Source organism: Eptatretus burgeri, chromosome 3, assembly GCF_056783735.1.
Source record: "Eptatretus burgeri isolate ZD-2024b chromosome 3, Ebu_testis_v1, whole genome shotgun sequence".
Lineage (NCBI taxonomy): Eukaryota > Metazoa > Chordata > Myxini > Myxiniformes > Myxinidae > Eptatretus > Eptatretus burgeri.
In genome coordinates this window covers 106255045-106279835 of record NC_140963.1, presented here as the reverse complement: position 1 = coordinate 106279835, position 24791 = coordinate 106255045, and the positions used below count along the sequence as shown (strand labels likewise).

General features: G+C 50.2%; 1 protein-coding gene across 4 annotated transcripts in view; it reads right to left on the bottom strand.

The window, feature by feature from the left end:
* Window positions 1–7505: 7505 nt before the first annotated feature.
* Window positions 7506–24791, bottom strand: part of MSTO1 (misato mitochondrial distribution and morphology regulator 1) — a 63425-nt gene continuing 46139 nt past the window's right edge. For 2 of the 4 annotated variants that reach the window (XR_015056454.1, XM_085874835.1), the window contains exon 14: window positions 7506–9005. Coding sequence is in view for 2 of the 4 variants with exons in the window: in XM_085874835.1 (XP_085730961.1) it covers window positions 8785–9005 (221 nt within the window). In the remaining 2 variants the exon portion in view is untranslated. The remainder of the gene's footprint in view (window positions 9006–24791) is intronic. The other 2 variants (XM_085874836.1, XR_015056455.1) reach the window with 2 other exon arrangements.

The following is a 24791-nucleotide window of genomic DNA, read 5'->3' as shown; positions in this document are numbered from 1 at the left end:
ATTCTTCCACAGACCTGCTCTCCCTTATGCAGAAATTCATCCCATTTTGTCTTCAATTATCTTACCCATCCTCCCACACTTGGTACAATGAATCCTGTGGTGAGGCAGGAGCCTTAAAAAAAACTTGCATTCTCCTCCTCAAAGGAAAATTTCAGATCAGGTCAGTGTTTTGGAACTGCCACTGGTAACATGTAATGCAGTGAGTGCTACCTGCCACACGGTCGGGTTGGGGGCAGCTTTGCTAGTAGGGAGGGTGACGATGATACGCTGCCAGGACTAAAAACACCACCTGACAAAAAGAGGATGAGCTCCATTTGGGAGTCAACGGCCATCCAGTACAGAGATGGTGTCTCCTAAAAAAGCACCCAATGGGGGTAGAAAAATTTATTTTTCCACGTTGCCTAATACCCCTTCCTGCACAGTGGTCGTGTGAAGAGGTTTCCTTGTTTCAGGACTAGGTGAAGGTTTTGCCAGTCTTTCCTCTTCATTTTCACTGCAACCCTTCCCATTTCGTGGCTCTCAGCCTTCTTTCGGGCGAATTTCAATAAATAAATGAACAAGAAAGACGTCGTGCAAAGCACGACACTTGTAAAGTACAGAAAACAAATTTGACCTTAAATATAATTTGTGGTGAATTATATGACCAAATATGCAAATCCTGTTCAAATTTCAAGTCAATCATCAATGATCTCTCGGACTCTCTGGAAAATCCTCTATTTCTCTTTGCCGATGACTCCACCCTCTGCCGTACCATCTGTCATCCCTCAGACCGGCAAGCAGCAGCTTCTTCGCTCACTGCAGATCTGGATAAAATCACAAACTGGTCCAACACGTGGAACATGTCTTTCAATCCAGACAAATCTCACACTCTCACTATGTCTCTTCGAAAGGACCGTTTAGAAAACCCCCCCATCCACTTTCTCAACAACCCTCTGGAAGAAGTCTTTTCTTTCAAGCTTCTGGGTCTCACTATCTGCCATGACCTTTCCTGGGAAAGTCACATTTCCAACCTTGCCTCAAAAGCCAGTCGCCGACTGGGAATCCTCCGTCGTGCAAAGTCCTTCCTCGGCCCTCTTGAGCTCCTGACCACTTACAAAGCTTTTGTCCGTAGCCTGATGGAGTACTGCTCTCCCCTCTGGGCTGGTGCTCCTGCCTCCCACCTTTCTCGACTTCACGCTGTCGAAACCAGGGCTTTTAAGATCATTGGCATCTCCCGCAATGAAGCTGAGTCTTTGGGCCTCTCACTCAATCACCGCAGGTTGGTCGGTGATCTTTCTGTCTTCTACCGACTCCTCTCCAGCCTTGCCCCCCTTCTCTCTCTGCGATTTGTCCCAACCACATTTCCACAGGGCGCTCAAGGTCCGCCAACAACCCCCTTCTGGTAAAACTACCAAAATCACGAATCACTGCTCATCTTCACTCTTTCATTCCTCTTTTTTCCCGCCTTTGGAATAAACTTCCTCACTCTATTCTTTCCCATTCTTCCCTCCAGGCTTTCAAAACAGCTGTTCACCACCACCTCTTATCTTCCCCCATCCAAATCCTCGATCTTTTCTACCCCCGATAATCCACCCAAGCCCACTTCCTTCAATTCTCCTGCTTTCCTTCCTGAAAGTCCCTGTAATGTCCATCTTCTCCTCGCCATGTTCCCCGTCCCATCCCCATCCCTCTCCCTTCCACAGTTCACCTGTGTCTGTTCCCCAATGATTTGTCTCTTCCACTCCCGCCCCTCTTGTCTCATGCCTCCTTGCTGTGAGTTGTGTGTTAGCTCTCATACGAGCCTCGACCAAGGTATACAAAAAAAAAAAAAAAAAAAAAATCAGATGAAAAGTGACGATGATAAAAATTCAGCCGATGTTGTCCTTTTGACCTCAAAAATAATTAATTGGTGATTGAATTCAGTGACCAATGAAAAACTGTTCAAATTTCAAGTCAATCGGATGAAAATTGACGATATAAAAAAACTCGGCCGATGTTGACCTTTTCACCTCAAAAATAATAGGTGGTTGAATTCATTGACATGATATGCAAATCCTGTTCAAATTTCAAGTCAATCAGATGAAAAAATGAGGATTTTAGAAATTGAACCTGTTTTTTTATTGTAATGTTTTTTTGTATGCACTGTCGAGGCTCATATAAGAGCTAACGCACAGAAATGCACAACAAGGGGAGCAGGAGACAAGAGGGGCAGGAGAAGGAAGGAAAATATACTATCAGAGATGGGGAATCCCCCACCATTGAATGAAAAAGGTCACACATATTCCAGATAATGAGGGAGGTGAATTGGAAACAAGACACCATTTGGTCATCATCTCGAAAAAGTTCCCCATGGGTGAGGAACGTAGTAACCAAAAATAATTGAAATCAGATAAGCGGTTTTCCATTTATTACAAAAATCATTTTTTTCAAGATGGCAGCCGCAGTCGGCCATCTTGGATCTGGCCACGCCCAAAATCAATATGGTTCTTCCTTTTCAGGTGGTTCATGTGTGACCCAAATTTCAAATCGATATGGCGAACAGTTTATGAGTTATCGCACTCACAGCTATAAATGTTGACGCCCGGACGGACGGATGAACGGACGGACAGCCGGACGACCTGGGTGACAACAATATCCCCCTTCCGCCACGCGGCGGGGGATAAAAAAAACAGTGGGGAAGACACATGGGGAGATCTGTGGAAGGGAGAGAGATGGAGCAGGGTACACAGGCTAAACAAGATGAACACCACAGGGATTCTCAGGTCCTTACACGACAAGGAATTTGAAGAAGGTGGGTTTGGAGTGGATTAGCGGGGGAAGAAAATATCATGGTTTTGGATGGGGGAAGATAAAAGATGGTGGTGAACAGCTGTTTTGAAGACCTGGAGAGAAAAGGGTGGGATTGAACAGAGTGTGGGAGTTTATTCCAAAGGTGGGAAAAAGAGGAATGAAAGAGTGAAGGTGAGCAGTGATTCTTGATTTTGGTAGTTTTCCCAGAAGAGGTTGCTGGCGGACCTTCAGCGCCCTGCGGAAATATGGGGGCGGGGGGAGGGGGGGATGACATATCCCGGACAGAGCAGAGGGGGTGAGGCCGGAGAAGAGACGGTAGAAGACAGAAACACCACCAACCTGTGAGACCCAAAAACTCAACCTCATCATGGGAGATACCAATGATCCTAAATGCCTTGGTTTTCGCAGTGTGAAGTCGAGAAAGGTGAGAGGCTGGAGCACCAGCCCAAAGGGGAGAACAGTACTCCATCAGGCTGCGGGCAAAAGTTTTGTATGTAGTCAGGAGCTCAGGTGTGCCAAAGAAGGACTTTGCACGATTGAGGATTCACAGTCGGCGACTGCCTTTGAAGGCCAGCTTGGAAATGTAGCTTTCCCAGGAAAGATAATGGCAGATAGTGACACTCAGAAGATTGAACGAAAGAACTTCTTCAAGAGGATTGTTGAAAAAGTAGATTATGGGGGGGGGGGGTCCAGAGTCCTTTCGGAGAGACATAGTGAGAGCGTGAAATTTGTCGGGGTTGAAAGACATGTTTCACGTGTTGGACCAGTATGTGATTTTATCCAGATCTGCAGAGAGCGAAGAAGCTGCTGTACACCGGTCTGAGGGATGACAGATGGTATGGCAGAGGGTGGAGTCATCAGCAAAGAGATAAAGAGGATTTTCCAGAGTCTGAGAGATCATTGATGAAAACCAGAAAAAGAACAGGGCCCAAAATATTGCCTTGAAGAACTCCAGCCTGAACAGGAAGAGGGGATGAAAGACCTTAATTTAGGGCCACACGTTTGCTGCGACAGATGAAGTCTGCAAGCCATGAGTAGAAATGCCCTTGGATACCATAGGAAGAGAGTATGGGGAGCAGGGCAGGGGAGCAGACCATATCAAAGGCATGCAATATATCTAGGGAGATGGCTCTGATTTCATGTCCAGCATTGAGGATCTCCATCCATTGTTGGGAAAGCAGAAGCAACATGTCCAGGGTACAGTGACCTGGTCTGAATCGAAATTGATGATCATATATCAAGCCATTGGAGAAGAGGAAGGATTTAATGTCTGAAGCGATGATGGATTCCATAACCTTGTTGATGATTGGGGGAAGGCTGATTGGTCTGTAGTTGCAGGGATCTGTTTTTGCACCTTTTTATGCAGAGCAGTAATGTTTGCTGATTTCCAAACAGATGGCAGATGACCTTGCCTCAAATCAAAGCAAACCTCAAATCATTCCACAAAGCCCGCAAGAAGTGCGTGTCAGGAGAGCCGGAACATAACATCTGTCCAATCTCAAGAATGAACTTTCAAACTCGTCTCCCTCCTCTAAATCCTTATGGAACCTTATCAAGAATGTCTCTAATGTACGCTCCCCTTCCATCCCTTACCTCACTTCAAATAGCACTCCAGTCAACTCTGCTCGTGAGAATGCCGAATACCTCAATTCTGTATTTGCTTCCAAATTTTGTGTCCACAAGCCCACTCTTTCTCTCTGTACCTACATCATCCTGGACTCTGGTTTTTGTACCTGAGAAGGTGGAGAAGTTTCTGGCAACCTTCGACTCTGATTTGGCAACTCGACCAGACGGCATCAGCTCACAGAGTCCTAAAATCTGTTCTGTTGTCTGTCTCTGTCTGTCTGTCTGTCTGTCTGTCTGTCTCTCTCTCTCTCTCTTTCCTCTCGTTCGTGTTCTCTCTCTCTCCCCCTCTCGTTCGTGTTCTCTCTCTCTCCCTCTCGTTCGTGTTCTCTCTCTCTCCCTCTCGTTCGTGTTCTCTCTCTCTCCCTCTCGTTCGTGTTCTCTCTCTCTCCCCCTCGTTCGTGTTCTCTCTCTCTCCCCCTCGTTCGTGTTCTCTCTCTCCCCCTCTCGTTCGTGTTCTCTCTCTCCCCCTCTCGTTCGTGTTCTCTCTCTCCCCCTCTCGTTCGTGTTCTCTCTCTCCCCCTCTCGTTCGTGTTCTCTCTCTCCCCCTCTCGTTCGTGTTCTCTCTCTCCCCCTCTCGTTCGTGTTCTCTCTCTCCCCTCTCGTTCGTGTTCTCTCTCTCCCCCTCTCGTTCGTGTTCTCTCTCTCCCCCTCTCGTTCGTGTTCTCTCTCTCCCCCTCTCGTTCGTGTTCTCTCTCTCCCCCTCTCGTTCGTGTTCTCTCTCTCCCTCTCGTTCGTGTTCTCTCTCTCCCTCTCGTTCGTGTTCTCTCTCTCTCCCTCTCGTTCGTGTTCTCTCTCTCTCCCTCTCGTTCGTGTTCTCTCTCTCTCCCTCTCGTTCGTGTTCTCTCTCTCTCCCTCTCGTTCGTGTTCTCTCTCTCTCCCTCTCGTTCGTGTTCTCTCTCTCTCCCTCTCGTTCGTGTTCTCTCTCTCTCCCTCTCGTTCGTGTTCTCTCTCTCTCCCTCTCGTTCGTGTTCTCTCTCTCTCCCTCTCGTTCGTGTTCTCTCTCTCTCCCTCTCGTTCGTGTTCTCTCTCTCTCCCTCTCGTTCGTGTTCTCTCTCTCTCCCTCTCGTTCGTGTTCTCTCTCTCTCCCTCTCGTTCGTGTTCTCTCTCTCTCCCTCTCGTTCGTGTTCTCTCTCTCTCCCTCTCGTTCGTGTTCTCTCTCTCTCCCTCTCGTTCGTGTTCTCTCTCTCTCCCTCTCGTTCGTGTTCTCTCTCTCTCCCTCTCGTTCGTGTTCTCTCTCTCTCCCTCTCGTTCGTGTTCTCTCTCTCTCCCTCACCCTATTATTTGCACTCAGTCATCTTCCATCTGACTGGAAGTCAACCAACATCACAGCATTACATAAAAATAGGACCATGTATCCTGAAGCTCACCTGATGCAGAAGCAACAGTCACTCAAACCCTGCAGACTCCCTTAAACCCTGATTCTTCTTTCATGCCGTGGTTTCCAAATTCAGTGATGTACTATGCAATTGCTGCTTAATTTTCAGGCTAATCAGATAAAAATTGACGATGATCATCAATTTTTATTATTACCTCGTCTTCTGTGTCACTCTATCACTCTCACCCTCTTCTTCTCCAGAAAGCAGCCAAATTTTTAATCAACTTTCAGTTTGAATTTGACAGTTAAACGTTTACGTTTTCTATTACTTGTACTGACAGCAGACATTGCATGGCAGGAACTTGTAATGGAATGACCGACTTCGTGGAATTATATAAAATTCAACAGCCTGCAGGGTATTTATACATTTCTAATGGATGGTGTGGTGTGGTTTCCGGTCGCATCGGAACCGGAAACCAAGCTGGTTTTGAACACATCGGTACAATAAACTTGAATTATTAAAACAACCCTTTCTCAAGATATTCGTTTAATGTCGATTGGTTATTTACCACAGTTGTATTTTAAAAGAGCCGTCCATTGGCCCTTGTCAACAAAGCCGTCAGCTGCTGGAAATACGGAGCGTGTATCTCCCGGTCATATGGAAAAGAAAGCAGAGGTGTGCTCAGTTACCAAGTTAGCGCTTGCAAAGCCAGTCGTTCCTTATCAGCGGTTTCGAATGGAGTGCTTGCTTGAGTGCTTAAGGCACTTGAGTGCTCCACAAGAAACTTGGTAACTGAACACACCCCTGGCTTGTGGGGTATTCTCAGAGTTGGACTTCTGGGTACTTGTACGCTTGCGCCAACACTTCCACCTCGCAACCAGCATGATTTGTTAGGGTTGGGGCAAACAAACGTCTGCAACCAGGGGCAAACAACCCAGCCTGAAGGGGTGTATGTGTATGTATTTGTGCTCATTGACAGTGCCGACTCAGATTCTCCATGGTAATAAACTTGAGCAGCGTATCACCATCATTAATGAAGTTAGTTTGTAAAGAATGAAAGTTAAGTTAGGCTGAGATCTGACTGAAATCTAGTGGTCGAGAAATTTAAATATAGACCCTAGACCCTATTTCTGTAATCAATTAGACTATGTAATGGTAGAGTGTTCAATATTAAAATAAATAACTATCCGAATCAAAATAGAATTACAGATCTAACCTGGCGTTCTGACCAGGTAGCTGAACATGTCGGGATACTCTACCCTCGGCCAGCCTCGCAGGTTGTTACTCCAGGCGTCTGCTGGGTGCTGATATGGACAAGAATCAAGTCCGATTAACCTCAATTTTACGCGATTCCTTGCTAAAGCCGAGAATGGCAAGTTTTCCACATTTTGATAAGACGTGATGATTCCAAAATGGAACAAATTCCACAAAAAACCCACAGAATTCAATGACGAGAGGTAGATAAACGACTTCAGTTTACGCGGTGATTTGAGAGACTTGCTACACTGAATGTATTCACTACGGGTAGTCATGAATGCATTCCCCTTTGCAGAGCGTTTGTTTTCTGCCTTTTTCAAAATGGCAATCGCATCACTAAGCGTATTCACGTGACAGTGACATCATGACGATCTTGAGAATACCCCTGTGAGGGTTATACTTTCCTGAAATTTTCCTCGAGCACTTTATTCCCCAGGTACAGGGGTATATCAGGGGTCAGGTTATTTGCATGAAAATAGTCAACCGAATTTGGGGCAGTGTAACGCACACGCGCGGAGCGAAATACGAGAAAATGTCTTTTACCTTTATAAAGGTTTATTTGTACAGAAAATAAATATAAGAGATCGACAGGACTTGGAGAAAACACACACACACTCCTATCCCCACTCGGTGCCACAGAAACCGAACACACCAATGATGAGAAAAACAGGCGAAGACTTGAACAAGGCGCAATTATGAGACTATGCAGGACGAGAGTCGATCATGAGAATATGCGGGACGATAGAACAAGGGGATCAGTGGTGTGGCAGAGAGTGGAGAAAGGTGCATGCAGGAGGAGGATGGGAGAATGGTGCAGAGCGACACACCGACAGGCATGGTTTGACGCAACGCCAGGAACGAGACATGTTTAAGGTGGGGCAGGGGGAAAAACTAGGGCAGAGCGCACAGTGCACACCCGTTTTATTTCATCAGCCCTCCTTCCTGGTCCCCATTGGTGGTTAAATGGGATGGGGTGGCGCTTTTCCCCAGCGTCCATCCCCCCGCAACCCCCCATCCAGAATGCAGAATGTTACCCGCAGACAGAAGGGTGTCGTTCATTATCCGTCTCCCACCCTTGGCAGATTCGCCGTACCGGCTCTGCTGCTCAACTCACTGACATGACCTGTAGGCACTGGCCAAATAGATCATGCTTGGAGTTTCGAAAAGTGCCAGATCATGCTCAGATCATGCTTGATCATAAAAAAAAAGATCAAAAAGAATAGATCAGGCTCGAGAAGCTTGAGACTTTGAAATCATCATCATGTACCATGCCATACAGAGTGTCGGTTCTGCCAAATCAGTTTCTTGTCTGGAAATACAATCCTGGATGGGTCACCATTCGAACACAGGAAGTCAGGGAAGGAATTTTGAATTTGGCCAGGGTGCTAGCAAAAGCTTGCCTACTCTTATCAATGGGGATCTTTACCATCCACCAACTAACACTGGCAGATGAGACTCCGAGTTTAACATCCGCTCAAGGGAGAAAACAAACACAATGATGCTTCACCCTGCCTGCGGAACACCAGGATCACAGTTTATAACTGGGTTGAGATTCAAACACAGGCTAGACAGAACAGAGATGAGCTTGTCTTTGAAATAGGAAGACCAATTCATGTCAATATGCATTCACCTTTACAAACCAACATGTTTAATATTGACATAGCATTTAGAAATGCAAAAACGTGACCTGGCACGAGCATAGTATGTCTCGATTATGTCAGCGAACAAGCAATTCATCACAAGTGGTGTAGAATAATGCAGGTAACAGTAGTGCAGCAGAGTCATATAATGACAACAGGTTTAAGGCATACTTCATTCAATCCGAGTCCGACTCATCCAAGTCACTTTCTCCGAACCCAAACTTGTAATTATCAGCCAAAGAACAGAGGCTGTGCAGGGCATTTGAGAGGTCTTCCTGCTCTATTCCCGTTGCCATCGAACTAGCAAACCGTGTGGCCTCTGCACAAAGCTCCTGCAGGGAAGAGTGCAAGCCTGCTGCAGACTGTACAGCAGTCAGAGCTGAAACCTGCCGCACTGCTGGATAGACACAGAAAAAAAAAATCAATCCATCAATTCATTTCGCACACCAAGAATCAAATGACAGAATGCTTCGGTCACAGATGACTACGATACTGATGCACTTCAGTCATTGAACAGAGAACAAATAATCAAACTAAAGATTGTATTTATCTGAATGAAAATCTTGTACTTTTGAGCCAGCTACGATTTATTTTGGCTCACCAAAATGTTGGAGAATTTTGAACACAAATTGAACAATAATTTGCAAAAGAGAGAAGAGGCTGAATCACAAAATCCCCAAGGAGCTTTCGAGAAACTGCAGAATAAAGTGTAGCTTTGCCATGGGGTCACTCACAATGACCATTTAATGACCTCGGATCAGTCACAAATAAAACTCGAGCGAAATCAATGGTGCACCAATGCAAATCCCCACGCTTCCCACTTAAAACAAAGTTAAACAAGTAAAAGAGCAATCAGAGATTGCAGACCCTCGCCAGGATTTGTTTCATGTGGTGTTTGTGTACTGGTGTGTTACGTAATTAATAAGAGACATAATTAGAACTGCCACTTTATAACTGCTGGAAGAGATGACCAGGTACCAAGATGTCCCGCTTCGATTGGACACCTGACCCTGACTCATGACGTTTTTCATTATTATTCAATTGAATTTAGAATGGGATTAAAATAAATTCAATTCAAATCAAATGGACGGCCAAATAGGTACAGTCGTGCACTGGCATCATCAGAAGGAACCCAAACAAGAAAAAAGCAAAGATGAAGTCATCGGGAGGAACTTGGATAGGATTCATATTTCAGCTGCTACTCCTTGACCCTCAAACCCATCGAGGCACAGCCAAGTGCGCCATATTCAAAAAAATAATAATAATAAAAAAGAACCCAGATCAAAACATGAAATAATTCTGGCTGCCAGACCATATGTCCGATGAAGTTGAAATTTAAAACATGTATTCCCCATCACTACTAGATCATAATTGTGAAGTTTTATGTAAATTGATTAAGCGATTCCAGAGAAAACGTAATTTAATATTTTTCTTCAATCCAATGTGGCTCCCAAACCAAGTGACCTATCAATTATTCCGAAACAAACTTATACACCTAAGGCTTGGGGAACATTTGTGTGAAGTTTCCCCTCGATATGTCCAGCTGTTCGTGAGAAGATTTTTTATAGGTTTTAGGGTAAATCCATAATAGCTGCCAAACCCTGTGACTTATGACATCGTGTGTGTGAACCTTCTGTTTCTCATGGATAGGCGGTCATACGTGTAAAGTTTCCCCTCGATCTATTCAGCCACTTCAGAGAATATGTTTGAAGGTTTTTTTTTTTTCGAAACAATATGGCTGCCAAATCACGTGACCGATGACGTCATCAAATTTTTTTCTGTCGAACATTTTATACCTAGATGACCCTCAAAATTTTTCATAATGATCAGATGTAGTGTTCTACATATGCAATTATGATGTCATAACAAAGGCACCTATGACGTCATAAAAATATCAAACTCCCCATGAGGAGTACTTGCCATGTCCCAAGTTTCAATTTTTTCCTTGGTGTGGTTTCAGAGATAGAGGTCCAAAGTTTTTCCGTTTTTCCAACATGGCTGCCACACCACATGACCTATGACGTCACAATTATCAATAAAACATTCTACACGAGTAGTCGCTCCTATGGTGAAAATTTTGTCTCGATCCGACAAGTGATTGCTGAGAAAAGCACTAAAAGTTCTGTGCGGAAAAAAAACAAGCAGACATGGACAAACAAACAAGAAGAAGATGTCATGCAGAGCACAATACTTGCAAAATCCATAAAACAAATTTGACCTCAAAAATAATTTGTGGTTGAATTGAATGACCAAATATGCAACTCCTCTTCAAATTTAAAGTGAATCGGATGAAAATTGACAATTTTAGAAATGCAGCCTAGATGTCGACCTTTTGGCCGATGTGGACCTACAAAATAATTGGCTTGTTGAATTAATTGACCTGAAATATAAATTCTCTTCAAATTTCAGGTCAATCAGATGAAAATTAAGGATTTTAGAAATCTCACCTAAGTTGTTGACCTTTGGCCCATGTTGACCGACAAAATAATTGGCTTGTTGAATTCAGTGACCTGAAAAATAAATCCTCTTCAAATTTCAAGTCAATCGGATGAAAATTGAGGATTTTTGAAATGTCATCGAAGATGATGACCTTGACCTTTTGACCTCAAAAACATAAGCTTCTTCCTTATGACAAACTCTACCATGTGGTAAAGTTTCGTAAAGATCGGTTTAAAATTGTGACCTGTAGGCGGCAGACAGACAGAGACAGACAAACAGACAAACAGACACACAGACAGACAAGCAAACAAACAGACAGACAGAATAACAAAATCAACTGACCAATATACTTGAAAAATCTTCGATTTTGCAAGTAACAAACAAACGGACAGACCCAAATGCAATAGCCTCTCCTCCGGCGAGGGTAACGAGAGAGAAGTCAATGTCACGCCTTCTTACATCCCCATACTTCCTACCTGAAGAAACATTGAAAGATGGCAAAAAGTTACCCCCAGAATGACCCAATATCAAATTTTGAGTTAAAAAAATAAAATCTTGTTTTGATCCATGTGACCCCAAGTCCCCACCCCTGTGGCAAGAACCGGGGGTCAAATCCCCAAAACCGTTACTTATTTCATGTGCCCCCAATGTTGAGTGCATATGCAAAGTTTCATTTCAAAATATTTTAAAATGTTCCCGTAATTGCATTTTTTGGTATTTCACCTTTTGACCCTGCCTCAGGGGGGTGGGGCCAAAATTATACTGTTCTCGCACCTTCTTGCCATGTGGTGACCATACCTATCAAGATGGTGAATTTCTGCACAACTGTGTAAGAGGAGAGAGTGTGATGGACAAACAGCCGATTACAATATCCTCCTCCCTGTTATTTTCAAGAAGCGTCAGAATAACAACAATCCAAACATTCTGACAGAGTTGATTGCATTTTAAACAGACCCACAGATGTTGTGTTGCTATCAAGTCATTCCTTGAAAAATAACAACTGCATGGCCTATGAGGCCCACATCTGTGGCTCAATTGAGTATTAATGCACCCTATGGGCTGGGGGGCCCAGCATCAGCATCGCATCATACCATATCATATCATATCATACCATATCATATTTATTCTCTCTCTCTCTATATATCTCTCTATATATATATATATATATATATATATATATATATATATATATATATATATATATATATATATATATATATATATATATATATATATATATATATATATATATATATATATATATTGTTGTGGTTACCAGATGCGCAAACCACCATTCAGGTGACTTAGGTGAGGTATCTCGGTAAGTGCATGTGTAGTTAGGCCCAAACCCGTTGTCTAGTGGGAATACATGTCATTTATACGTGCTGCGACTCTTTAGGATAGCCGTTTTTCTTTACTATCTTTATTTTGGACCAACCGCCATGATCACAACCACAACATCAACCACCGACCACAACCACCGCTCACCACAACCACCGCTTCACCACAACCGCCACGACCTTCACGCACACCTCACAACCGTAGCATCGCCACCGATCTCGCGCCACTCATGGGCACCGATGCTGGACTCGTGTAGGGCGCACGTTGAACAGCGTGTACAAAATCACGGATTTTCTGCTTCAAAAACGGATCCAAAACGACACACGCCCACTTTTGCCGTCCAATCGGTGAGCGAGGGCGAATTGGCTCGCCCCCAGGGCGATCGGGATATATGCAAATTTGTGGATCAAAAAGCCTTCACGCCCACTTTTTCTCGGGCCAATGGGGAGCGAGTTGAAAGGTCAAAGGGAGGGGTCAAAGGCGAAGTTACGGGGGGATAAAAGGACGGTGTTCGTCAGTCAAAGGAGTAGTAAAGGTCGGAACCAGTCGTAAAAGTCGGAGCGAAAGAGTCAGCAGAACGAGAACGAGGAGTAGTAAAAGTCGGAACGAGGAAGGAAGGAGTCGGAACGAGTCGTAAAAGTCGGAACGAGGCGAAGGAGTCGGAAGAGAGAGTCAAGACTTCGCGGGCGGTGGAGCTGCTCGTCCGTGTGCGTTGGAGTCGGAACGGAGGGGACGAGCTGTGGAGAGGCGGCGAGGGATAATAAAGATCCCTCCATACCCGAGCATCAGCAACCCCCTCCTGTTCCCCCCGCGCTGAGATAGTGCGACCAAGGGGGCCCCGTTCCCACCCCCCTGCCAGGCACTGTCCACGAGGCCCGCGGGTTGCGGGGCCATCGCCGCTCCGCGTCTCATCACCAGACGGGTAGGCCCGACCAGGTCTCGGCCCCAGGCCGACCTCATTCTTGAGGGTATTTCTTTTCCTTGGTTTTGGGTATGTGTTGTCGGCGCCGTCTGTGAAGTAGAATTGTATAAGTGTTGCCGTGTGCTCGGTAGTCGGAATTAGCTCTGCACTGTGTTTTCACTTTTATGTTTGCTTTTGTGTAAATGGAATTGTGTTTTCTTTTTTTGTGTGCATTTGGTGGAATTGTATTTGTGTGCTTCCCGTGTGCCGCGAATAAATGTGCTTTATTGTTGAACTGTTTCCCGCTTCGCTTCGTCTTTTTCCCCATTGAACCCCCATCTTGCTTCACGTAAAGGGTTGGTAGTGGGCTGAGTACGCCCGATAATTAATCGAACCGTCGAGGTCGACGATAACACCGCTCGGTTATTCTGATAGCACGGAACGGGTCGCTGCGGCCCGTGTCCAAAGTCGACCTGCGGCGAGGTGCGATCGCCCGGTCTACCCTCCGCGTGGGTACTTAGGTAGCCCGAATTCTGGCGAGCAACCCTGATCCCACGCGGGGGCTGATTGGCTCGATCGCGGTGAGACCGAAAGGTCCACCCGTGACTGGTTCCCGGCGTTAGTCCGAGAGGGTCACGACTGGATTGCCCGTCCGGTGGGCGACGTGCCGCGATTCGAGTTACGTGGCCGCCGCACGCCGGCGGGCGCGAAGACCGCAACACTGGTGCCAGGAGTGGGATACAAATTCATCGCCCTCCTCGCGGCACTGGTATCGGAGAACAGGAAAACGGGCTCTCCTGTCTCCGGCTAAATTCACGGGAATCGGTCCAGGGGTGAGAGAAGCGACCCCCGATTCCCCTCCAAATTACGAGCGAGCAAATTAACCCTTCACGAGAAGCAAGATGGCGTCTCAAGGCGAGCGGGAGCCGGGGGTATTAGAAATGTATATGTGTAGTAATGTAGAATCCATGGTCCAGGATGGAATCTCGAGCAGGAAATGTTGATTGTGCAGGAACACGGACTCGCCCAACTGAACCCAGAACCTGAGGTGGGTGCGGCAGCGGCCGCGGTGTATGACACCTTCCCCCCTCTCCACCAAAACCCTTCCCCGACCCCTGCCGAAACGGCTCACCCAAGCGCACCCGACATGACCCAGCTATACACCATGCTGGCAAAAATGTATGCGGAAACGACAGCGAAGATGATTGCGAACATGAACAAGCACAATGAATGAAATGAAGAACGGAATGAAAGGCATGAACGAAAAGATGGATGCGAATACACAAAAATGGGTGAAAAGATGGATACAAATACAAATGAAGTGAAAACGAATGATGGATGCGAATACACAGCAAATGAGGGAAGAGATGAAAGAGCTGCGGGGTGAGACGCAGAACATGGGCCGATGCCTGCAGGCGGGCATGAAGGCCGTGACCAGGGAGCTGGGCATGGCGACTCCTCGTCTGGGAGCCAACGAGTTGGGTGGGGGTGCAACGGCTGACAGGCCCGCGGTGGAGGCGGGTGAAAATAATGGGAACGTGTTGGGCGAGGGTCGTGACGATGACCGAAAGGGAAAAATTAAATGGGGAGACCAAAACGTGTGAGACGAGACACGAGGTGACAACAAAGGAAAAAATAATAGTTGAGACAAGGGAGGTAAAGGGTGAAGAGTTGGCAGAGACACGGGAGATGGGAACGATAGAGGGAAGACTACACGATGAAGACGGGGTAAGTGACGCACACACACACACGGAGGTAGTGGAGGATAATGGGGGGTGAGCTCGCGGAGCGTGTAGGGACCCGGTGCGAGCAGCGGGATGGCCTCCTCCAGGAACGAGGGAGGGAGTATGCCCCTCGAGGCGAGTCACGACCAGGTGAGTTCGGTCCGTGCTTTGCGAGGTTGAGGGGACGAGTGCTGTGGACGGGTGCACGGAGAGCTTGGGGGTGTAGAGGCCCCGGAGACCCTTGTGGGGACACAAATCCCCAGTGTGGTTGTCCCTGTGTGTGTGGTGCAAGGTGTGAGTGCGGCACCGTGTGTGGAAGCGACCCCGTGTGTGAGTGGTGTGGTGTGGCGATGGTGCCAGAGTGCGTGCTTTCCCCAGCACGCCGGGTGTGGATGGGGCACCGTAGTGAGTGAGGCCGTGTGTGTGAGTGAAACGGCCAGTATGAGTGAGGCACCACGTGTGAGTGGTGTGGTGGCGATGGTGCCGGAGTACGTGCTTCCCAGCACGCCGTGTGTGGATGAGGCACGGAGTGTGAGTGAGGCACCGCGGGTTAGTGCCCCCGCGCGTGTGGGTCAGGCACGGTGTGTGGATGAGCGCACAGCGGCTGAGTACACCCTCGCGTGTGGGTGAGGCACCGCGGGTGAGTGCCCCCGCGTGTGTGGGATGAGGCACGGAGTGCGAGTGAGGCACCGCGGGTGAGTGCCCCCGCACGCGTGAGTGAACGGCCGTGTGCAAGGTCGCTGTGTGCAAGGGAGACCGTGTGTGTGAGAGAGCGGTATGTGAGGGAGATGTCGGTTGGCATGCGGGAGCACGCAGCCGCGTCTCCCGGTGTGAATGTGATGGAGTGGACTGTGTGCGTCGTAACACGCAGGTATGCGTGGGTTGAATGGCGACGACGGCGACATGGGAGAAACGAAAGCCGAGTAGCGGCTGTAGTTGTTTCGAGGACCGTGCCGGGTTCACCCAGCAGTGAGCACGCGGTTCGTGCTGTGCAACGCACGAGACCACCACGTGCTCGCTTGCGAGAGTGAAGTCCCGGTCCGGAAACGCCAGCGGTGGATTTGCCGATCCCGCGGACGGACAAAGTTTAGGCAGGAAAATGGATTTGGACCGGATGGGTTCTCCACGCGATCGTGTGTGTTGAGCTCCAACGGGCAAAGCACATGTGTTCGCGTGGGAAACCCCTCGAGACGTGGGGCTTGTGTTTTTTTTATGCGCACGGTGACGTCATGGCTGCACGTGTGGTTGGAATCCGGCAGGAGTGGTATCTCTGCCGGATGGTACCGTCCAAGGAGGGACGAGGAACACGTGCAGCTGCATGACGTCACGGCCAGGTGCAAAGTGCGCGAGCTCTGAGTTGCCGCGCAGGTGCTGCGCATGAAAAAAAAAAAGAAAAAAAACAAGCCTCACTTTCGGGTACACAGGATTCCTGGGCAAGGGGTGAAAGACCCCCTTACCCGGGGCACAGGATGGAAACTAGTTAGGGGGAAGGGTTAGCTTAGCTAGACCGACTTCATGGGGCAGGGGTAAGTCCTCATGGAGTCCGTGGAATGGATTAGTTAGAGGGATTGTAGCCAGATTTAGGTTGGGAAATTGATTTATGGGATTAGTTAGGAGACAGTGACAGACTTGTGAATGTAGAGGGGACGTAGCTTAGCCACGTAGTGTTAAAAGGAACGTGCTGTAGTTTAAGGGACGACGTGGGAGCACGAGTTAGTTAGGGGATGTAGTTAGGAGGATGGCAGAGTTCAGTGGTGAGTTATGAGGTGAAGACATGTTGAGGGGAGGTGGAAGTACGTGCTTAGTGAGTGAGTGAGGCCAGCGGGTCTGTGTGTATGGAGCGAATGGGGAATGCATGGTGCGATGAGTGATTGGGGGAGGAGTGACTCCCAAGGGCCCCCGGGGTCAGTGTAGAGTGAGTTAGCTGGGTTAGTCAAATTAACAAAAATGGAGGTCGTTTGTTGTTGGTGGGAGTGTAGGCTCGAAACCCATTTGGAGGGGTGCAGGAGCCCTGTTGACGGGCTTGGGAGCGTGGCTGCGAAAGGTGAGTATCGCTGAGTGGGTACCCCGGGCACCAGGCTAGTCGGCCGCGGTAGGCTGAAGGGGCCCATGGGGGGCCGGGATAGAGTAGTGGGCACGGGTGCGCCTGCTTGGTGTGGGGCCCGGGGCGCCATTAGCCGCGTGGGCAGTGTTGGGGGCACGGGTGACCTCGGGAAAGGGGCCCGGGAGGCCGGCCTGCCACGTGTGCGTTTCAGGGGAGGTGCCATGGGGGGCACTCCCCGGTGTTAGGGAGCTGGTAGGCTCGGAGGCAGTGTAGTGCCCGGGGGTGCCATAGCGGGAGATTCGGCAGAGGGTCGTGCCTGCCAAAGGGAGCCACGTGTCCCAGCCAGGAGACCGTGTGAGGGCACGGAGAGAAAATTGGGGGCGAGGCCCGAAATTGTAAGGACACCAACACAGGCGACGGGAATCTGGGTTGTTAGAACCAATAGTTTAAGCGAGAGGCGCTTGCTGAAAGCCCCGGGTAGTTTAACAGTTAAATGGTTAGGGTAGATTAGAGATGTACCCTCCGCACCATCCATCCCTCGCTGTCGTTGTGGGCCGCTGGACCCACTTGGTGTTAAGATCGCCGAACTCTGGGGAGGCCATTCTGAGGCTTCGTTGGGCCTCGACACAGGACGTTAGCTCTCCCTTGTTCCTCCGGGAAGGGAACGTAGGGGTTGGGAGTAGGCTCGGTGACAGAATAGGTTAGCCGAACAAAGACGATAAAGGGGGTTAGGGGACGATTTATAGAGGGGAAGTAAAAATAAAAACAACAAAAAAATAAGTTGGGGCTAAATTGGCGTTTGACAAATTAAGGGAGTGGGTATGTACAGTGACAGGCAAAGGCGATAGGTTGGGAGGGAGACAGGTAGGTAGGTCCGAGCCCGCCTTCCAAGTGGCCAGCACCACCGCACTCCCTCCACCAACTTCCACTGACGGCAAAAGCTGGCCAGCTTCATCTGCTGGCTGTGTTACTGCAAGGCCTGTGCCGGCCAGTTCATCTGCTGGCTGTTTTTCTTCGAGGCCTGTGCCGGCCTGGTTCTGCGGGCTGAGTTTGCCTGCAGCGGCCTTATTCTGCGGGCTGAGTTTGCCTGCTCACCTTTGCCATGCCATGCCCACTGCCCATGTTCACCAGCCCCGTTCAATTTTGCTTTGCCCCCCCTGTTCATTTCCATGTGCGCCAGGATCAAGGCAACAGTTTGCAAGCTGCGAGAACTGCCCTGTTGGCAGCTACAACACGGGCCTGCAGTGGCAGCCCGTGCACCGTGTTTTGCGTCCATCCATTCATCCATTCATTCGTTGTGCTCATTGCGTGTGCCACTTGAGCTGGCACGGAGACTGCGTTTGTGCAGCCCATGCACCGTTGTGGTTCACTGCATTCGGTCCATCCATTCATCCATCCATTCGTTGTGCTCATTGCGTGTGCCACTTGAGCTGGCACGGAGACTGCGTTGTGCAGCCCATGCACCGTTGTGGTTCACTGCATTCAGTTCAAACCGTTCATGCATCCATTCGTTGTGTTCATTGCGTGTGCCACTTGAGCTGGCACGGAGACTGCGTTGTGCAGCCCAAGCACCGTTGTGGTTCACTGAGTTCAGTTCAAGGAAGGCCTTGGACTGCGTGTGAGCAGCCAGCCACGTTCCCTGTCACCTGCATTGTTTTGAGCCAGAGACTGCATGCGGGCAGCCTGGCTCCCTGCTCACTGCTTTCTTTGCAGAGTTCAATGATCCTGGGCCATGGTTTAGTGTAAAATTTGTAAGTTAAGGTAAGATGTACTGTACATATGAGTGCGCCCCGGCATGTATGTCTTAGCGCCGGCAATTTTATTTAAGTCGTCCGTGTGAGTGAGTTTGTTTAGATAGTTACGCAGCCCTCAGGTTATTTATTTTGGGGACACGAATACCATGAATGTCGCACTCAGGGATCCGTAGGTAAAATGTACTAGGGGAAAACTACACATGATGGCACACGAAAATTTGACGACTCGGGACGAGTCTGTAAAAAGGGAAGGGGGTAGTGTTGTGGTTACCAGATTCGCAAACCACCATTCAGGTCCCTTAGGTGAGGTATCTCGGTAAGTGCATGTGTAGTTAGGCCCAAACCCGTTGTCTAGTGGGAATACATGTCATTTATACGTGCTGCGACTCTTTAGGATAGCCGTTTTTCTTTTACTATCTTTATTTTGGACCAACCGCCATGATCACAACCACAACATCAACCACCGACCACAACCACCGCTTCACCACAACCACCGCTTCACCACAACCGCCACGACCTTCACGCACACCTCACAACCGTAGCATCGCCACCGATCTCGCGCCACTCATGGGCACCGATGCTGGACTCGTGTAGGGCGCACGTTGAACAGCGTGTACAAAATCACGGATTTTCTGCTTCAAAAACGGATCCAAAACGACACACGCCCACTTTTTGCCGTCCAATCGGTGAGCGAGGGGCTAATCTGGCTCGCCCCAGGGCGATCGATATATGCAAATTTGTGGATCAAAAAGCCTTCACGCCCACTTTTTCTCGGGCCAATGGGGAGCGAGTTGAAAGGTCAAAGGGAGGGGGTCAAAGGCGAAGTTACGGGGGGATAAAAGGACGGTGTTCGTCAGTCAAAGGAGTAGTAAAGGTCGGAACCAGTCGTAAAAGTCGGAGCGAAAGAGTCAGCAGAACGAGAACGAGGAGTAGTAAAAGTCGGAACGAGGAAGGAAGGAGTCGGAACGAGTCGTAAAAGTCGGAACGAGGCGAAGGAGTCGGAAGAGAGAGTCAAGACTTCGCGGGCGGTGGAGCTGCTCGTCGTGTGCGTTGGAGTCGGAACGGAGGGGACGAGCTGTGGAGAGGCGGCGAGGGATAATAAAGATCCTCCATACCCCGAGCATCAGCAACCCCCTCCTGTTCCCCCCGCGCTGAGATAGTGCGACCAAGGGGGCCCCGTTCCCACCCCCCTGCCAGGCACTGTCCACGAGGCCCGCGGGTTGCGGGGCCATCGCCGCTCCGCGTCTCAACACCCGACGGCAGGCCCGACCAGGTCTCGCCCCAGGCCTACCTCATTCTTGAGGGTATTTCTTTTCCTTGGTTTTGGGTATGTGTTGTCGGCGCCGTCTGTGAAGTAGAATTGTATAAGTGTTGCCGTGTGCTCGGTAGTCGGAATTAGCTCTGCACTGTGTTTTCACTTTTATGTTTGCTTTTTGTGTAAATGGAATTGTGTTTTCTTTTTTTGTGTGCATTTGGTGGAATTGTATTTGTGTGCTTCCCGTGTGCCGCGAATAAATGTGCTTTATTGTTGAACTGTTTCCCGCTTCGCTTCGTCTTTTTCCCCATTGAACCCCCATCTTGCTTCACGTAAAGGGTTGGTAGTGGGCTGAGTACGCCCGATAATTAATCGAACCGTCGAGTTCGACGCTAACACCGCCGGTTATTCTGATAGTACGGAACGGGTCGCTAAGTGGCCCGTGTCCAAAGTCGACCTGCGGCGAGGTGCGACGCCCGGTCTACCCTCCGCGTGGGTACTTAGGTAGTTCGAATTTGGCGAGCAACCCTATCCCACGCGGGGCTGATTGGCTTGATCGCGGTGAGACCGAAGGTCCACCCGTGACTGGTTCCCGGCGTTAGTCCGAGAGGGTCACGACTGGATTGTCCGTCCGGTGGGCCACGTGCCGCGATTCGAGCCATGGCCGCCGCACGCCGGCGGGCGCGAAGACCGCAACACTGGTGTCAGGAGTGGGATACACCATCGCGCCTCGCGGCACTGGTATCGGAGAACAGGAAAACGGGCTCTCCTGTCTCCGGCTAAATTCACGGGAATCGGTCCAGGGGTGAGAGAAGCGACCCCCGATTCCCTCCAAATTACGAGCGAGCAAATTAACCCTTCACGAGAAGCAAGATGGCGTCTCAAGGCGAGCGGGAGCCGGGGGTATTAGAAATGTATATGTGTAGTAATGTAGAATCCATGGTCCAGGATGGAATCCCCGAGCAGGAAATGTTGATTGTGCAGGAACACGGACTCGCCCAACTGAACCCAGAACCTGAGGTGGGTGCGGCAGCGGCCGCGGTGTATGACACCTTCCCCCCCCCTCTCCACCAAAACCCTTCCCCGACCCCTGCCGAAACGGCTCACCCAAGCGCACCCGACATGACCCAGCTATACACCATGCTGGCAAAAATGTATGCGGAAACGACAGCGAAGATGATTGCGAACATGAACAAGCAAATGAATGAAATGAAGAACGGAATGAAAGGCATGAACGAAAAGATGGATGCGAATACACAAAAAATGGGTGAAAAGATGGATACAAATACAAATGAAGTGAAAACGACGATGGATGCGAATACACAGCAAATGAGGGAAGAGATGAAAGAGCTGCGGGGTGAGACGCAGAACATGGGCCGATGCCTGCAGGCGGGCATGAAGGCCGTGACCAGGGAGCTGGGAATGGCGACTCCACGTGTGGGAGCAAACGAGCTGGGTGGGGGTGCAACGAAGCACAGGCCCGCGGTGGAGGCGGGTGAAAAATAATTCGTGGAACGTGTTGGGCGAGGGTCGTGACGATGACCGAAAGGGAAAAATTAAATGGGGAGACCAAAACGTGTGAGACGAGACACGAGGTGACGACAAAGGAAAAAATAATAGTTGAGACAAGGGAGGTAAAGGGTGAAGAGTTGGCAGAGACACGGGAGATGGGAACGATAGAGGGAAGACTACACGATGAAGACGGGGTAAGTGACGCACACACACACACGGAGGTAGTGGAGGATAATGGGGGTGAGCTCGCGGAGCGTGTAGGGACCCGGTGCGAGCAGCGGGATGGCCTCCTCCAGGAACGAGGGGAGGTAGTATGCCCTCGAGGGCGCAGTCACGACCAGGTGAGTTCGGTCGTGCTTTGCGAGGTTGAGGGGACGCAGTGCTGTGGACGGGTGCACGGAGAGCTTGGGGGTGTAGAGGCCCCGGAGACCCTTGTGGGGACACAAATCCCCAGTGTGGTTGTCCCTGTGTGTGTGGTGCAAGGTGTGAGTGCGGCACCGTGTGTGGAAGCGACCCCGTGTGTGAGTGGTGTGGTGGCGATGGTGCCAGAGTGCGTGCTTCCCAGCACGCCGGGTGTGGATGGGGCACCGTGTGTGAGTGAGGCCGTGTGTGTGAGTGAAACGGCCAGTATGAGTGAGGCACCACGTGTGAGTGGTGTGGTGGCGATGGTGCCGGAGTACGTGCTTCCCAGCACGCCGTGTGTGGATGAGGCACGGAGTGTGAGTGAGGCACCGCGGGTTAGTGCCCCCGCGTGTGTGGGTGAGGCACGGTGTGTGGATGAGGCACAGCGGTTGAGTGCCCTCGCGTGTGTGGGTGAGGCACCGCGGGTGAGTGCCCCCGCGTGTGTGGATGAGGCACGGAGTGCGAGTGAGGCACCGCGGGTGAGTGCCCCCGCACGCGTGAGTGAACGGCCGTGTGCAAGGTCGCTGTGTGCAAGGGAGACCGTGTGTGTGAGAGAGCGGTATGTGAGGGAGATGTCGGTTGGCATGCGGGAGCACGCAGCCGCGTCTCCCGGTGTGAATGTGATGGAGTGGACTGTGTGCGTCGTAACACGCAGGTATGCGTGGGTTGAATGGCGACGACGGCGACATGGGAGAAACGAAAGCCGAGTAGCGGCTGTAGTTGTTTCGAGGACCGTGCCGGGTTCACCCAGCAGTGAGCACGCGGTTCGTGCTGTGCAACGCACGAGACCACCACGTGCTCGCTTGCGAGAGTGAAGTCCCGGTCCGGAAACGCCAGCGGTGGATTTGCCGATCCCGCGGACGGACAAAGTTTAGGCAGGAAAATGGATTTGGACCGGATGGGTTCTCCACGCGATCGTGTGTGTTGAGCTCCAACGGGCAAAGCACATGTGTTCGCGTGGGAAACCCCTCGAGACGTGGGGCTTGTTTTTTTTATGCGCACGGTGACGTCATGGCTGCACGTGTGGTTGGAATCCGGCAGGAGTGGTATCTCTGCCGGATGGTACCGTCCAAGGAGGGACGAGGAACACGTGCAGCTGCATGACGTCACGGCCAGGTGCAAAGTGCGCGAGCTCTGAGTTGCCGCGCAGGTGCTGCGCATGAAAAAAAAAAAGAAAAAAAACAAGCCTCACTTTCGGGTACACAGGATTCCTGGGCAAGGGGTGAAAGACCCCCTTACCCGGGGCACAGGATGGAAACTAGTTAGGGGGAAGGGTTAGCTTAGCTAGACCGACTTCATGGGGCAGGGGTAAGTCCTCATGGAGTCCGTGGAATGGATTAGTTAGAGGGATTGTAGCCAGATTTAGGTTGGGAAATTGATTTATGGGATTAGTTAGGAGACAGTGACAGACTTGTGAATGTGTAGAGGGGACGTAGCTTAGCTACGTAGTGTTAAAAGGAACGTGCTGTAGTTTAAGGGACGACGTGGGAGCACGAGTTAGTTAGGGGATGTAGTTAGGAGGATGGCAGAGTTCAGTGGTGAGTTATGAGGTGAAGACATGTTGAGTGAGGTGGAAGCATGTGCTTAGTGAGTGAGTGAGGCCAGCGGGTCTGTGTGTATGGAGCGAATGGGGAATGCATGGTGCGATGAGTGATTGGGGGGAGGAGTGACTCCCGCCCAAGGGCCCCCGGGGTCAGTGTAGAGTGAGTTAGCTGGGTTAGTCAAATTAACAAAAATGGAGGTCGTTTTGTTGTTGGTGGGAGTGTAGGCTCGAAACCCATTTGGAGGGGTGCAGGAGCCCTGTTGACGGGCTTGGGAGCGTGGCTGCGAAAGGTGAGTATCGCTGAGTGGGTACCCCGGGCACCAGGCTAGTCGGCCGCGGTAGGCCAAGGGCCCATGGGGGGCCGGGATAGAGTAGTGGGCACGGGTGCGCCTGCTTGGTGTGGGGGCCCGGGGCGCCATTAGCCGCGTGGGCAGTGTTGTGGGCACGGGTGACCCTCGGAAAGGGGCCCGGGAGGCCGGCCTGCCACGTGTGCGTTTCAGGGGGAGGTGCCATGGGGGGCACTCCCCGGTGTTAGGGAGCTGGTAGGCTCGGAGGCAGTGTAGTGCCCGGGGGTGCCATAGCGGGAGATTCGGCAGAGGGTCGTGCCTGCCAAAGGGAGCCACGTGTCCCAGCCAGGAGACCGTGTGAGGGCACGGAGAGAAAATTGGGGGGCGAGGCCCGAAATTGTAAGGACACCAACACAGGCGACGGGAATCTGGGTTGTTAGAACCAATAGTTTAAGCGAGAGGGGCTTGTTGAAAGCCCCGGGGTAGTTTAACAGTTAAATGGTTAGGGTAGATTAGGAGATGTACCCCTCCGCACCATCCATCCCCTCGCTGTCGTTGTGGGCCGCTGGACCCACTTGGTGTTAAGATCGCCGAACTCTGGGGAGGCCATTCTGAGGCTTCGTTGGGCCTCGACACAGGACGTTAGCTCTCCCTTGTTCCCCTCCGGGAAGGGAACGTAGGGGTTGGGAGTAGGCTCGGTGACAGAATAGGTTAGCCGAACAAAGACGATAAAGGGGGTTAGGGGACGATTTATAGAGGGGAAGTAAAAATAAAAACAACAAAAAAATAAGTTGGGGCTAAATTGGCGTTTGACAAATTAAGGGAGTGGGTATGTACAGTGACAGGCAAAGGCGATAGGTTGGGAGGGAGACAGGTAGGTAGGTCCGAGCCCGCCTTCCAAGTGGCCAGCACCACCGCACTCCCTCCACCAACTTCCACTGACGGCAAAAGCTGGCCAGCTTCATCTGCTGGCTGTGTTAC